Genomic DNA, 14,890 nt, shown 5'->3' with positions numbered 1-14,890 from the left:
TTACATAGAACTTGAGAAGAGCACCATCTGAATTGCAACACCAGGATCTTCTTCCCAAATACTCATGAGCAGTGTTCAGCAGCATGAGTGAAGAAGGCAACATAGGGGTATCTGGACTCACTGGAAGAAAGAAGTTGGTAAATATTAAAGTAGCACAGAACTGAGTTAAATCCAACTAGCCTGTTGTGGTTTAACCGCAGCCAGCAACTAAGACCCACGCAGCCGCTCACTCACCCCCCCCCCGACACTTGGTGGGATGGGGGAGAAAATCGGGAAAAGAAGTAAAACTCGTGGGTTGAGATAAGAACGGTTTAATAGAACAGAAAAGAAGAAACTAATAATGATAATGATAACACTAATAAAATTACAACAGTAATAATAAAAGAATTAGAACGTACAAACGATGCACAGTGCAATTGCTCACCACCTGCCTACTGACACCCAGTTAGTCCCCGATCGGCAATCCATCCACCCCACTCCCCCTAGTTTATATACTAGATTCGACATCACATGGTATGGAATACCCCTTTGGCCACTTTGGGTCAGCTGCCCTGGCTGTGTCACATTCCAACTTCTTGTGCACCTCCAGCTTTCTCGCTGGTTGGGCATCAGAAGCTGAAAAAATCCTTGAATTTAGACTAAACATTACTTAGCAACGACTGAAAACGTCAGTGTTATCAACATTCTTCTCATACCTAACTCAAAAACATAGCACTGTACCAGCTACTAGGAAGACAATTAACTCTATCCCAGCTGAAACCAGGACACAGCCAATGCTTCATCTGGCAAAAAGAAGTTTCCTCTGTGATAAGAAAGTGATTTTTGCATACCCCTCTACTCCCTTGAGCCAGCAGGATAAGATGACAAACAAATATTTTCTTACTTATATTCCAGAGTTAGATGGTAAGGAGCTCAGCTCCAATATGTAAAAGTGAATAATTAACCCACCTTCTTCTCCCTGGTTCTGCTGCTGCTGCTGGGAGCAAAGGGATCGAAAAGCATCTTCCTCATGCTGGATGATCCTGTGCAGGATAATCCATGGAAGCACTGAGGAGACGTATGGTTCTTTTGGTTCTTCTTGGACTGACATGCTGCAGTCTATGATCTAATAAAGAAACAGACATTATACACACAAAGTGATACAAAATAAACATCAGGTGTGAATCCTTTCCAAACAACCCAAAGTTGGTAATGCAGTTTATCCTAAGGAAACAATCTAAAGCTGAGTCTCAGCTTCTCACAATGAGTGATGGTAAAGTCCTACAAATAAGATCAACTGGTATGGGGAAGGGTAGAAGATCATTTCCCCTACCCTGACATTCCTCTTGCATCATCATTTACCAACTAGTTATTTCTCTGTTAATACCATATACAAACAATTCAAAGTAAGCAAATGCACAGCATAAATTCTTAGTATTAGTAGGCCTCATTACTGTACAATTTATCTACAACCCAGCAAGGAAGAGGAACTTAGTTAAAAGAATTCCTGAATTCTTTACCAGGTCTTACAACAACTGTTAAAGACCAACTGAATACATTCAGAGCAACACAATACTGTGTCACAGAACCGTTGACCTAGCATTTCTCACAGACAACTGCCCATTTTATTGCCACACTGCCAGAAATTTCTGAAGTCCTACACTTTTCTTACATTCTTTCACACATACAATAGTTTTTCTATTGGTATTTTATGTAGCTAAAGAATCATATTTATTATTACTACAGAAACCATTTAGGATATTACAATGAATATTCTGTTCTCCAGAATTCCATTACATTTGTAACATAGTGACACACACAACTTTACGCAATGAGAGTGTGATTTTGTGAGTAGTGAAGGTCCTTGGCTTTTACTCAAATAAGTGGAGATTTAAGAGTTGCAAGCACATTGAATTTTGACATTGACTAGACTAGCTTCTTAACAGAACTGAGAGTCTGCCATTTGTTACCTGGACTGAAAAATATTCATTCAGTAATTTTAAGCTTTGAAGGTACCTTCTTTAAAAGGCTAAAATTAGCTGTATTCATAATGCTAGAAACAGTCCACACATCACTTTTTTCCTTGCCCTCTTCTCATCACCCTCTCTGTTTTTACTGGAAAAAAATCTTAGCTTGGCCAGCACTTGCAAGCAACTCTACCATGTTCATAAGGCTTATGAGATCTTGTTTTCTAGCCCAAAGCGCATACAGCCAAGATCAGTGCCATAACTTACAAACTGAACCCAGCCAGCTCAATCAGTCTTCCCATTATCACTATTTCAAATAGCGTAAGGAAATAGTGTTGTTCCTTGGGTTGCCTTACTACCATTCTTGGATTATTTTAGGCAGCTTGGCATTTGAAGGCACCTGCTGCTACTGATTCTAGCACAGGTGTGCTGAATGCATCTCTAACACATTGAAATGAAAATCTTCCCCCGACCTTCCCCCAACAAAAATGTAACCCAAAACGTCACTGCGAGTGGGTGGCAATTCAGACAGCAGCTGTATCATGTCTGAAGGTCTGTAGCACACAATACCTCTTTCCTAGCACAACTGAACAGGTTACCTGAATCAGGTTGTTTGTTAATCGAATGAGGCTTGGTGTTACAGAAGAGTCTTTCAGGATGCTGTTGACTGATGATAATGAAGTATCTATTCCTGTGAGCAGTTGTGTTACTGTAGCAACCCACTCTTCTTTAGCAGAGGCTGCTGTCATATTAATCATCTGCTGAATTGCTTCATTCAAGGCAACTTCTGAGCGTTCAAAGCATTGCTTGTAATCTTTCAGTTTGAGCAGGGAGTCCTAGGGAATGTAAATATGAAAAAAATCTATTATAAGGATGAAGGGTTTATTTTAAACCATGAACGCACAGCAGAGCAAAGCAACACAATATATACGGTTAATGAGGTTACTTCAATGAAACGATAACAGAACACCTTTAAATATGACATTAAAAAAGGACAATAGGAGGTCCATGGACCATGGATGACAAATATACAAGTAGGATCTAAATTTCAAAAAAATCATCACTGAATCTTTCTGCTTTAGTAAGAGATGCAAGAAAAAAAAATTATTCAGGAAAGGGATGGCTGTAGGTCTAGAATTCTAATGATATGCAGTTGAATAGAGGCCCTACAGAAACAGGGTTTGGATCTTTATGATCTTGTGCTACCATTTTATTACTTCATAAATAACAAAATAGCAACTATAAGGCTAGCATTATAGCAACATCCTCCTGCTTCTTTCTACTTTGCCAAGTTTCGGTCATGAGATGGCATGGAGGCTGTAGGATTTGGTTCAATCCAGTTAAAAGAGCATTAGTCTTTTTTTGTGCAACCTTTTTTTTCCCCCAGAGAACCTAATAGGCTCAAATTGTTCCTATAGGTGAGCTCATTTGTACACTTATTTTCATAGTGTCAAATGGACTAAATCTACAGCAATTATACTGGATGTACCTACCAATGGTTTTTCATTCACGCAAGACAGATACACTACATCATAAAAATTATTCACATGCTAGGTAACTTTTAAGTTGCAGAATGGTTGTAAATTGCCATATAGTCAACATCAGCAAAAGCAGGAAGTATTCACAGCAGATGCAGATAGCATGAATTCACCCATAAGATAACTCTGCAAATGATTCAAGTTTATTTGAATTCACAATTTTTCTGGCCACTTCATGTAGGCCTCAGACATCTTTTATCTTTAGCCACGTTCTCAGTTAGCAAAAGCTGGCATATTGCTAATGATGTCAATAAAACTATGCTGTTCAGACCATTTAGAGATTAGGTTCCATGTTTTGCTTTGTAAATAAGACTCATTAACCATTAACACTCACTCTAGAATTCCTTTCATCCTGTTTTCAGAAGTAAGTCCTAATCCGCTACTAAAAAAGATTTTTTAAGAAACAAAACAAACCTGTAGGAGAAGCAGCTGTGCTGGTCTCTCTGGTATGGATGTTACAAATTCCAGATGTTTTGCCCTGCCATAACCATTAAAGCATAATGTTGGACGAAGCAGATGCACCACTGCATTATAATCCCCTGCCTCATACAGTCGCTGAATCTCTTCCAAAGACTGACATCTCTCCAGAGATTTTAGGTTCTTTTCAATCTGCAAACATCACAGGTGGTACAATCCAACTTTCATTTTGTCTTCATATACATTTGACTACTGCCATTTCTCCTAGCAGTTTAGCTGTAAAGCTATGTGAACTCTACAGCTACATCCAGGAATATAAACCAGGAAGAAGACACCTACTACGTAACACTCCATCCATTCCACAGATTTTTAATTATTATATAGTATATGACTTCAGTACTATAATGATTTTAAACTTTTTTGCCTCAAATCCCAAAATCACACATTTCTGTACTGCAAGAATACATCCATCAGATGGACTTCAAAGTGAAGATGACACCTCCTGTGTTGGAGTTCATCCCCCAAAACAGCAACAGAAAGAATAGAAGACGGACATCCCTTTGTTTAAAAGTGTATGGAAATTGTTATGTGGAAAACAGACTGCTGAAGTAAAGAGCTCATTTAAGCAAAGCTGAAACAGAAAATGAAACACTAATCTAATAATCTACCATTCTACATGTAGCTGCTAATATTTTTATTTTGCATAAAAGCAATCTTAAGTTGTACAGGACCAACAGATCCAAAAGGTGTCTTTTTGAAAAGGAGATGATGGCCTTGACATCATCATTAAACTATGAACCTGTCCTTTTGGTCTTAGAAAAATTCTAGGACAGGTATGGTAAACTTCCATCACAAAAGAGCTAATTCATAGATGACCATGAAAACTGGGGGGGGTGGAGTGGGAAGAACACACCTACAAATTAATTCTTACCTCTTCTAAAGAAACAACAGAATCAACATGTAGATTAGGTAACCGTATTACAATGCTGCATTCATTGCCAGCTTTAGCTTGCATTGTAGTGGAGCTCTGTAGCATTTCAGTGCAGATATCATAGTTTTCAAGTGCCTGTTCCATGTCTCCCTACAGAAACAGTACAGGGGAAAACAAACAAAAAACCCTACAGTTCTGTCTGCAACACGGCTTTTTAAAGCGTGTAGAAAATGTTCAAATTCAGTGCAAGCACTGCTAGTGTGATTAATGCACATCCTCCCAAATAAAAACCAATTCCAGTTCATAATCTCAATTTAAAAAAAAAAACAACCCCAAAAAACCCAATACATCTTACCAGTGACTTTAATAACAGGTAAAACAAATCAGAGAAATAGAATTCAGCTTGCATAAATCTGAAAGATTAATTTGGATTGCCAAAATGCCTTTACTTTAAAAACATGGAAGAGTAAAACAGTAGAAATAACTCTTCCATTTGTGCAAATAAAAACACTGAGTCAAGAAACATTCTTATATTCTGCAAAGTGAATGCATTCTACTCGCTCTGTCCAACTGGAGTAGATACTGAAGCTGAGTGGTCAGGAGAGGAATGCAAGCTGCACAGGCAGAATGTTACTCTGTGTATCTAAAGAAAAAATGGCAGTAGCCATATAGGAACTCTCATTTTTCCTCAAGTAAGTTTATCAGAAAGGAATCCTTAGAAGAAAAAAATAAAAATGGAAGGAACTGGTTAGTTCACACTTACAAAACTGACTCACATTATTAGTCAACAATTGACTTAAACATGATTGATGCATAAACAAACCCTGATGTCCTGAGGAAGCAACACTTGGAGAGAAAAAAAGGTCTGGGATCAAATAACATTTCTTTCAGATTATTCCCTTAGAGATAGGTTTAAAACCCTCTGCTTCAAAATCTGCATATTGAATTAAACGTCTCCAAAAGAAGAATCATGCTACCTTGAAAAAGCAGAGGGGAGAGTACTTAAACATACAGTCTGCTTCAGTTGAAAGCTGCATTTTGGACTGTCTGGGACTTTGGTAGTATCCACTAGTGTGAGGCCCAAAAAATCCATGTTCTGCAGTTACACAATACTACTCCAAACAACTTCAGTTCAAATATGCTTTTTTAAGCTGAACATGAGCTAATATAAACCAAGACTTACATATTAAATATATCTGAATATCAGCTTAGCATGTGAGACTTCCTACTTAATTTCCACCTCTATCCTTAGGGATAGTTAATTATATTAAAAAGTAAAATGAAATCACTATGTTTTGAGTTGATTTTATCCACATGCTTAAATGAGCTGAGATTCCCAAATCAGCTGTAGCATCTCTGAACAACATTGATTTTAATTTGGGAAAATTTTTATTTATTAAATCAAAACAAACCTGCAGTGCTAGAAAGCGAGCTTTCAGCCAATACACCCGAGTGACAAACTCCATCCAGCCTTCATCAAATAAATCTCGCTGTGAGGATGCAAATGACAGCTGCAACAGGTCTCCCAAGAAATGAGTTCCTGGGAAGTCAGGACCAAACTTTCCATTCACAGAGGCAGCAGGGCAATTTCGTGGAGAAACTGCAAATCAATTAATTACATTTTATCATAAAGTTGCTGGCACCCCATGAAAAGAGCCCCACATAATAGTATTTCAAAAGTACTGATCTACTTTAAGGCAAACAACTGATAGGCCAATAAAATACAGATCTGAAAGATATTCCTTAAGAAAAAATAGCTTCAAAATCCAATGAATTCCTGGAAACATTTCTTCATATACTTTGAGTGTTTAGAGTCTGAAGAAAGTAACACCCAGTTCTCACCTGTAGAACTCTTCCCTTTTGTCAGTAGCCACTGATCCAATTGCAGTTCCATGCAAGAAAGGCTCATCAACATCATATCCTTCAGAAAAAGTATGGAGATAGCAAAAAAGAGTATACAGGAAGAAACACATTAAAAGAAGAATACAAAAACCTACCACTAAATTTGCAATTTACTTCAAAGAAAACCTTCAACTTGTCCTCTTGGGATTTCTGTTCCCAAGGTATAACTAATTCTTCCTCTGTCTTAAGGTGTATAATAGCATTTACAAATCAACACGTAAAAAATAAAACAATACTTAGAAGAAGCATAAAAAAAAAATCTCAGCTCATAAAAGAAGGTAGTCAGAACAGCATTGCCTGATGTTAGAAAGAAGTGACATCCTTAATTTTGTATCCAGCTGAAAGAAAACTATATTAAATTGCTAAATCATGCTAAAAGCATGCTTCCAGAATATAGCAGAAGTACTGATACTTGAGAAATAAAAAGTCTATATCCTATAATTTTTTCAGTATTTAACTCCGTGAGACCAAGTATGTACTCTAGTCTTACCAGCTTATTAATGCTTGCTGGATAAAGTTCAGGAATATATTAAAAATCACATCACCATGGATCTCTGCCAGGTAGTTTTGTGCAGTGAAGAATATACTACTTTCTGATTAAATTGATACGAATAAGGGCTACGGGTCCAGCTGTATAAAACAGGTGCTTGTGAAAAGGTTCAAAAGTCCATACACATTACCAGAATAGCCTTTTACAACCTTAAAAACCTGTATTGATTACACTCAGGATAGCTTGCAGATCAAGTTTAAAATAAATTCAAGGATGAAAAAGAATAAACAAGCATGAGGACAGTGCTGTTTGTATCGCATAGCTATTGTATAGCTACAAATTCTTGACTTTTTAAATTTTACATACAAGCAAGCAGTTACGCAGTCATAATGAGAACCAAGGGAATACATTTATAAATATATTTACATTTGTTTAAAAAAGGGTATGTGGTTTGAAAAATATACAGAAATACAAAAGCCACAGGATATATAAAAAATTTAACAGCTGCTACATAGCAATACTTTGTTTTGTAAACTAAGTCAATGGAACATAGTTTTCAGAATTCTTTTTTCATTTGCAAAAAAGTAGAAACACAGTTGAGCTGAAAAAAAATATTTCAAACTGCAGTCATACCAAAGGCAAATAACTTTCCAAATGAATACACATTGCTAACATTGAAAAGCATTGCTAACATAGGTAGGCTCAGTGGACAAGACGTATCAGTACTAGTTTTTAATTCAAGAAGTATCATCTTGTGTCACTAAGCCAGTTTAACACTAATTTAACAAACTTACCATTTTTTCCATTTGTATTTGTGAAATCTACAGATTTATAAAGGTAATAAAACGGTGATGCTGGGGGGGTGGAATTGGTTTTGGTTTGTTTGGGGTTTTTTTACTGTAAATTGCAGGTTATTTAAACTGTATTTACTCTATTTAGAGCAGAAATGCTGACACTCAATCAGCCAGTGTGAACAAAGCAGCCTCTCTACTCACCTGATGACAAAACAAAACTTTGTGTCATATCAGGAGCCAAGGGAGGGAAGAAAAAGAAAGAGCAACAACAGAGTAAAGGAGTAAAATATATTTATGTCTATAGTATTTATATTACATCTATATGCATGTGTACATATATTCACACACAGATATTATGTATAGGGTATACTTGCATGTAGCATCACCCAGATATGTTCAGGAGCTCAGGAACAAACAGTTAGGCAAGCTGCAGTATACCAGTTTCTGAAAGATGCAACAGCTAGGACAAGCAGCTCCCCAGAGAGAGCTAAGTGAAATCTGGGTCTTATTGTTAGATTTCAATTAGGTACTCTTGGTGCACAGAGAGCAACACAGCAGCAAACAGAAGTATAAGGAAAAGTGTTTCATTACCTTGATATGCTGATTACTTGAGTCCCTCAGTAACGGATTGGGAAGACTACTACTATGCTTTCTCCAGCTATTATAGATACTAAGAACCACCTCACACAAGCCAGGAGGCCACTTCACTAGGAACTTTTGGCTGATGACTTTTAGATATCTCATCATCAGCTCCAAGATCCCACCATTGTTCAGGTTATCCAGCAGGAATTCATGAACGTCCTGCTTTTCTAGAAAAAAGCAGATAGACACAAAGCCATACGTGTTTAAGGTCAAGGCAGACCATAACTTGAAACAATTAAGTCTCAACAGTGTTTTATGCACTAATCTTGCCACAGTTCTCCTGTGCTGCGTACATGCAGAATTAAGTTAATGTATTCCAGTCTGTTTAAATGGGAAGCTCCACACAATTGAGCTCTTGCACACAGTAATTAAGCAGTCCCCAAGACTTTTTAAAAAAAAAAAAAAAAAAAAAAAACAAAAACCACAAACCTGTTACCAAGATATTTCTATGCCATAAAATTATACTTTTTAAAATAGCATATACTTCTGTATTTTCTAGATATGATAGGAAAACACAGAAAATAAAGCATGCAATACGGAAGAAACAACAGAGAAAGAGTGAGGCTTATAATGAAATCCCTACCAGATTCCATAAAAGTTGTAGAATCAAATGACATTCTATGTGGTCCAACATGCTGGAAATTCTCCTCTTTGATCTCTGACTGTACCTCATAGTTATTGAAAGGATCCTCCTCCTCCTCTGGATCTAATTTCCTTAATCTGTGCGAAAGGGGGAGGCAAAACCCACAATATCAACAAAATCCTCATTCTTTCTTTCACTAGTAAGTGAAACCTAAACATGGCATGTTGTGCATATTTTAACAGTGAAAGTACATTAACTGAAGCAAATTCAGAGATTTACATCCAGTCCCTATATTTTGTCCAAGCCAAGATTACCTTCTTCGTTTACCTTATGCATTTTGACATCTGCATTGTCCTCTAATTCAGTTTCATGTTAATAAAAGCTTTCTTATTTTTCAATTAGTTTTTAGTAATTTTCACTAAACCCAATTTTATTAAATTTATGAGAAGACAACATATCACATGTGCTTCAAAGAATAACATGGGTTTACTGGTTTTAAGGTTGGGGCATATCAATCAAACAAAAGCCCAAACAGCTTCCTCTACTTAGCTCTTGAAATTCTCATAATGAAAGTTACTGCTGTACAGTACCTGGAAGGAAGGAATTTCACCAACAGCTCTTGAAAGTCAACCTTCTCCTCTTTTTTACACTTGGTGTTCCGGACTCTAGCAGATCTCCTTTTTGCTGTTTCACCACTATCTTCTGTAATTCTCCTTCGCTTCACACCTTTCTTAGATTTATCACCTGCAGATATGTCACCTAGAAGTAGAATTTTAAAAAAAAAAAAAAAATACTGACAGGTTAAATTGCCAAACAATAAATGGATTATTTTTTTATTAAAAAAAATTTATTTGTGGCTGACACTTTATTCTACAGCAACACTTGAGATTCATTGGTTTCCTTCTAAGACAGTGCAAAAAAATTTTAAAATAATTAAAAAATTCTCTTTAATATAAACCGGCTATCTCATTTTGCAGAAAAATGCTGGTCTGAGGCAAGAAGCAGACTTACTGAAAATTCTGCATTTCATTATTCATTAGAATTCATTAGTTTAGCCTTCAAGAAGTTTCTGAAATGGGAATCAGAGCAGTCTACCTTTAGCTTCACTAACACCTGTAAATTTCCATGAATATCAACAAAATACTGGAAACTCCTTGATAGTTTTAGATATGTAAATACTTATACAGCGACAGTATAAAATATTCAAACCTCTTGCTACAGATTTCAGATAAATAGAGCTGACAGCTTACTTCTCTCAGGTTCTTAAAGTAACACATGAGCAGAGAATAATCCAGTCATCTTTTTCTATAACAGCTCATTCATTCTAAGGAGCTCAAGACTCTTCACAACATTAAAAGCTTGATATGCATCACTGTTGGAATAGAGTCATGATTCTTCTAATCTTAAAGACTGAAAAACTGAAGCATGAGTCAATAGCACAAAACCAGAAAAGGTTAGATACTCCTGCACTGGAGCAACAAGAACAACAAATCAAACTCTCTCAATTCCATTAGATAGGAAAGTAAGTCCATTGTCCTGAACACTGGTCTTATGTCTTAGTCAGGAATCAATGATTTTCAGGCAGTTTAGGTGGCCTTCCTTTTCTAATGTAAAGGGTTAACAGAACTTAATTTTATAGAGCTCAACTTCACTTTTTCTAAGAGATGTTATACATATGCCAAAAAGGTTCTGAATCCACCAACATGCAGTTTAAAGACAGCATTCCCCAATGAGTTCTGCAGTGTTTTTAATACCCAGATAAGTAGGAAAGATATCTTGAATCTTAGACTGAAGTACCTTGCTCACCTACAGTAGCTCCTGGTTCCAATGAATTCTGACTGTGACTTGGAAAGTTGGGTGTTGTTGGAGTGTAAGGTAATACAGGATCTGGCATTGTCACCACCGGATTAGTGCTGACAGGAGTTGGCTGAATAACACTGACAGGAGTAGAAGTAGGAGAAAGAATCAAATGTTGAACTGGGTCTCGGTATTCCGAGAGATCAATTCTCTTTCCCAGACTGGGTCGAGGAGGATCACATGTGGTGAGGTGGTGATACATGGCAAGTAAAGCTTCTCCTAAACACTTCCACCTGCATGTGGAAACACAATGGCATCACAACTCCATCAATTCTCGTCGCATTATTTTCTAAATTATATTTACAAACCTAACAGCATTCAACATTGTTTTTCTCCTATAGCTTGAGAGGTGATAAGAGCAGCTTTTCAGTGGGAGAAGAATACACCTTGGAGTGTCAAAATCTGCCCCACAACTAGAAAAGCTGGAGAGTAATTTTCTGTATTTCCTGTGGACCATTGACAATTTCAGGCCTGGAACAGAGGTCCTTGGATACTTTTCTTCAGAATACACCACTTAGAAAAACAAGAACAAACTGTGGCAGCAGGCTAAAGTTTTCAGAGGAAACTGGTGAGTTGGCTGCTGTAGGAAGGAAATGGGAATCAATTATGTGCCTAATCTCAAAAAATGTCTCTAATAAGAAAAGGTCTATGCAGTAGTTATTGAGGAAATTACTCTATACTGAATCCTAAAAAACAGCAGTGTCAAAGGAACCATTTTCAGGTTCTGCATTCAATCAACAACAGATCTCACCTTTATCCACAAGTAGAAGCAACTTCTCTACAACAGGATCTACCTGCAGAGTCCATTAATATTCCAGAAGAATATGTGCAATAAAAACACCAAACCAAACCCCAATCCTTTACGCCTTAATAAAGACATAATATATAACAACTTATTAGAATCCTTATTTCTTTCTGCAAATAAAGAACTGTAATTTGTTTCCGAGTTGCTATTATCCCAATAGTAAAAACAACTTTTAAAAAGCTAAACTTACTTTGAAGTTCATATGCAAACTAGTCATATATGAAAAATCCAGTAATACACCTAGAATGGCTGCCAAATCATTCTTAGTTAAGATTTTTTTTTTTTCATCACTGGTTTTAATTCAAAGGTTGAAAACTGATAGATATAGGGTTTATGCTAAAATCGTAAGCACACCAAACCAACCTATAAACTCACAAAATATGAAAACACTGGGGGGTTGGTTTGTTTGTTTGCTTATTTCTACAAGAAAAAAAAAAGCCTTCTGAAGAAATTTGAAGTGCAACACAGTTGTCAGCATAAGTGGCTTCAGAGAAACCTTTTAAAAAGAGAAAATATAAAGACATACGTGAAAAAGGGAATTGGCTGGACCAGTCTGAGGTCTGGTTCTCTGTCACGCACTAGCAAAGCTTGTCTTTTCTTACGTAACTCCAGTGCTTCGTCTATGATTCTTCCTGTTTCAGCTGCACTCACATTTACATTATGGACAGACATGTCACTACGAAATAATAAGAAATGAAGACAAGTTAAAGTTTTTGTTTGTTGGTTGGTTTTTTGTTGTTTTGGTTTTTTTAAAGCCTGAGGAGATTCATTTGATATCTTCCTATACGGTAACAAAAATAAGCAGTGTTAAAACAAGCACTCAAATAACATTATTTTACAAACTTTATAGCATGCATATAGAAGCGTTCACCATCCGAAATCGTTGTTCTGCCTTAAAAATTAAAAGATAAAGGGAGATTGTCCTATTCCATTTTCCAAACACTTAGAAATGAAAGGAAAGCAGGAGGTTTTGTTTTCTTTCTGGGACAGAAGTTTTTGGTTCAGAAAAAAAATGGTATGGCTGAGAAATCCCTTTCATTCCAAAGTGCTATTTTGAGGAATTCATGTCATCACAGATTTGTATAGTCTGAATCTTGGAAGGAATTTTTTAAAGTGAAAAATAATCCACTTTTTCAGAGGTATCACAATCCAGAAACAAAAAACAAGTGGCTAAGAACCCTGGCTTAATTCAGCATGTAACTCGTTTAAGAGCCAGACCTAAGGCAGCTTAATAACTAAACAGGACTTTCTGTTAGAGGTCTACTGCTATACTTAGAATCCTAGAGCCTTAAAATTTAAGTTATCCTTTCTCTTCTAATATCTTCTAAATACTCTGTACTTTCACATTTTAGATGTTAAGAGTATAGTAGTCAAAAATGTTAAACATGTTTTTGACTGATTTATTGCATAACTTAAGGATGCATGCCAAGATGCACATTCCACTTCCATTTACTACATACAACTTATATAGGGTACTGATGTTATCTGCACATGCAGCAATTACTATTCAGTGAGACTGAACTATAATTAAACTAAAAACTTAACTTTCTTGACTTCTGCTAACCATCACAGCAACATTACAGTATAAGAAGCAGCTCTGATGCTGAATGGTCTGTTAACTTAAGTCAGATCCTGTGAATCTTACAGGCCTCTACCTTCTTTTCTCCCTTTCCTCCTACCCACTCATACTACAAAACCCACACAGAAAGAGACAGTCCACTTTGCAGAGCTACCTGACACCAAGCTTTTACTAAAAGTTTTACAGCCTGCAATAAAAAAATGTAATAATAAAGGACTAAAATCTCAAGCATAATATTGCAAAATATTTTCAGAGTTACAGTGGTCTGAAAGCTTAATAAACTAAGAATTTCTGCATCTTGGGTACTAATGAAACAAACAGTGTCTTCTGACCGTACTCATTTGTCAATAAAAATCAGTAAGACTTACTGAAACGTACTGATATGAGAAAATTGTATCAAGTCCCAAATATGTAACTACTTGGAAAAGCAGTAACATGTGGGTTTTGGGGTTGGATTTTTTGTTTGTTTGTTTGGGGTTTTTAATTAGGAAAACTAAAATGAATGCTGCAGATATCAGCTGCAAATAAGTAAAATAAAACAAAGGAAGATGACTACAAGAGATCTTGGTATGAAAATAAGTGAGCAGCAGCCAATGGATTTTTTGCCTCTTTCTACCTCCCTCCAAAAGTAATTACTGAAGAACATTCTGTCAGCAGCACCAATACTTCACAGTGATTTATTATTTAGAAGGCAAGTCAGCAAGATATTATTATAGCTTAAAGCATTGTATCTCACCAGCTTTTCTGAACTACCCAAAACCCCAAATTTACACTCCAAATGCAGTATGTACTATAAGATGACATTCACCATTTGAGAAACATCCTTAAGGAATCTTTCCGGAGGCAAGGCTGCTCCTCAAAGATCTTCTCCTTCAGAACCAATCCTTTGCTATATAGACAGTCTTTTTCCAGAGCTTTGCAGATAAAGTACAAACATGCTGACAGAGAAATAGAAATTGAATGGTCAATCGCCATTTTGGTTCATTCAAAAGCTCCCACTTCTGGGCTTCATATACAACAAATTCCAACTAAATATGACATTTACATAACTTAGAGCAATAGCTTTGTAACATGTCAAATAATTACACACATACAGTTAAAATAACCTATTATGTCTTCCCAAGTATTATATCCAGAAAAAGAATACCACTAATTTTGTTTAAACGTTTGCAGTACATCTTTTATTTACTTTCAAGACTCCATTCCTGCACAAAAGAAATTAGAATCATAAAGCAGAATCACAATCATATACCATTTTCATGTTACCAAATGTCTTAACTACAGATTCCATTAGTGTAACAAGGAATGTATTCCACCAGGTTTTTGCTCACGTGGGTAATTACGTGAAGAGAATTAGGATCATTCCAGTAGGACAAACCTAAGGGATCAGATTCAACATTTCTGCC

At 36.3% G+C, this 14,890-nt stretch overlaps 1 protein-coding gene across 5 annotated transcripts in view; it reads right to left on the bottom strand.

The window, feature by feature from the left end:
• Positions 1 to 14,890, bottom strand: part of CABIN1 (calcineurin binding protein 1) — a 121,081-nt gene that overhangs the window by 100,948 nt on the left and 5,243 nt on the right. For 3 of the 5 annotated variants that reach the window (XM_069795116.1, XM_069795119.1, XM_069795118.1), the window contains exons 8-20: positions 14,293 to 14,422; positions 12,432 to 12,581; positions 11,041 to 11,333; positions 9,834 to 10,002; positions 9,244 to 9,380; positions 8,610 to 8,827; positions 6,675 to 6,753; positions 6,245 to 6,432; positions 4,833 to 4,982; positions 3,899 to 4,093; positions 2,546 to 2,782; positions 949 to 1,105; positions 5 to 120 (exon numbers count right to left, since the gene is read on the bottom strand). In XM_069795116.1, coding sequence (XP_069651217.1) covers positions 5 to 120; positions 949 to 1,105; positions 2,546 to 2,782; positions 3,899 to 4,093; positions 4,833 to 4,982; positions 6,245 to 6,432; positions 6,675 to 6,753; positions 8,610 to 8,827; positions 9,244 to 9,380; positions 9,834 to 10,002; positions 11,041 to 11,333; positions 12,432 to 12,581; positions 14,293 to 14,422 — 2,219 coding nt within the window. The remainder of the gene's footprint in view (positions 1 to 4; positions 121 to 948; positions 1,106 to 2,545; positions 2,783 to 3,898; positions 4,094 to 4,832; positions 4,983 to 6,244; positions 6,433 to 6,674; positions 6,754 to 8,609; positions 8,828 to 9,243; positions 9,381 to 9,833; positions 10,003 to 11,040; positions 11,334 to 12,431; positions 12,582 to 14,292; positions 14,423 to 14,890) is intronic. The other 2 variants (XM_069795117.1, XM_069795120.1) reach the window with 1 other exon arrangement.

Source organism: Haliaeetus albicilla, chromosome 10, assembly GCF_947461875.1.
Source record: "Haliaeetus albicilla chromosome 10, bHalAlb1.1, whole genome shotgun sequence".
NCBI classification, from domain to species: domain Eukaryota; kingdom Metazoa; phylum Chordata; class Aves; order Accipitriformes; family Accipitridae; genus Haliaeetus; species Haliaeetus albicilla.
Note: the sequence above shows the minus strand (reverse complement) of the source record. Positions and strands in the feature narration are given on the sequence as shown.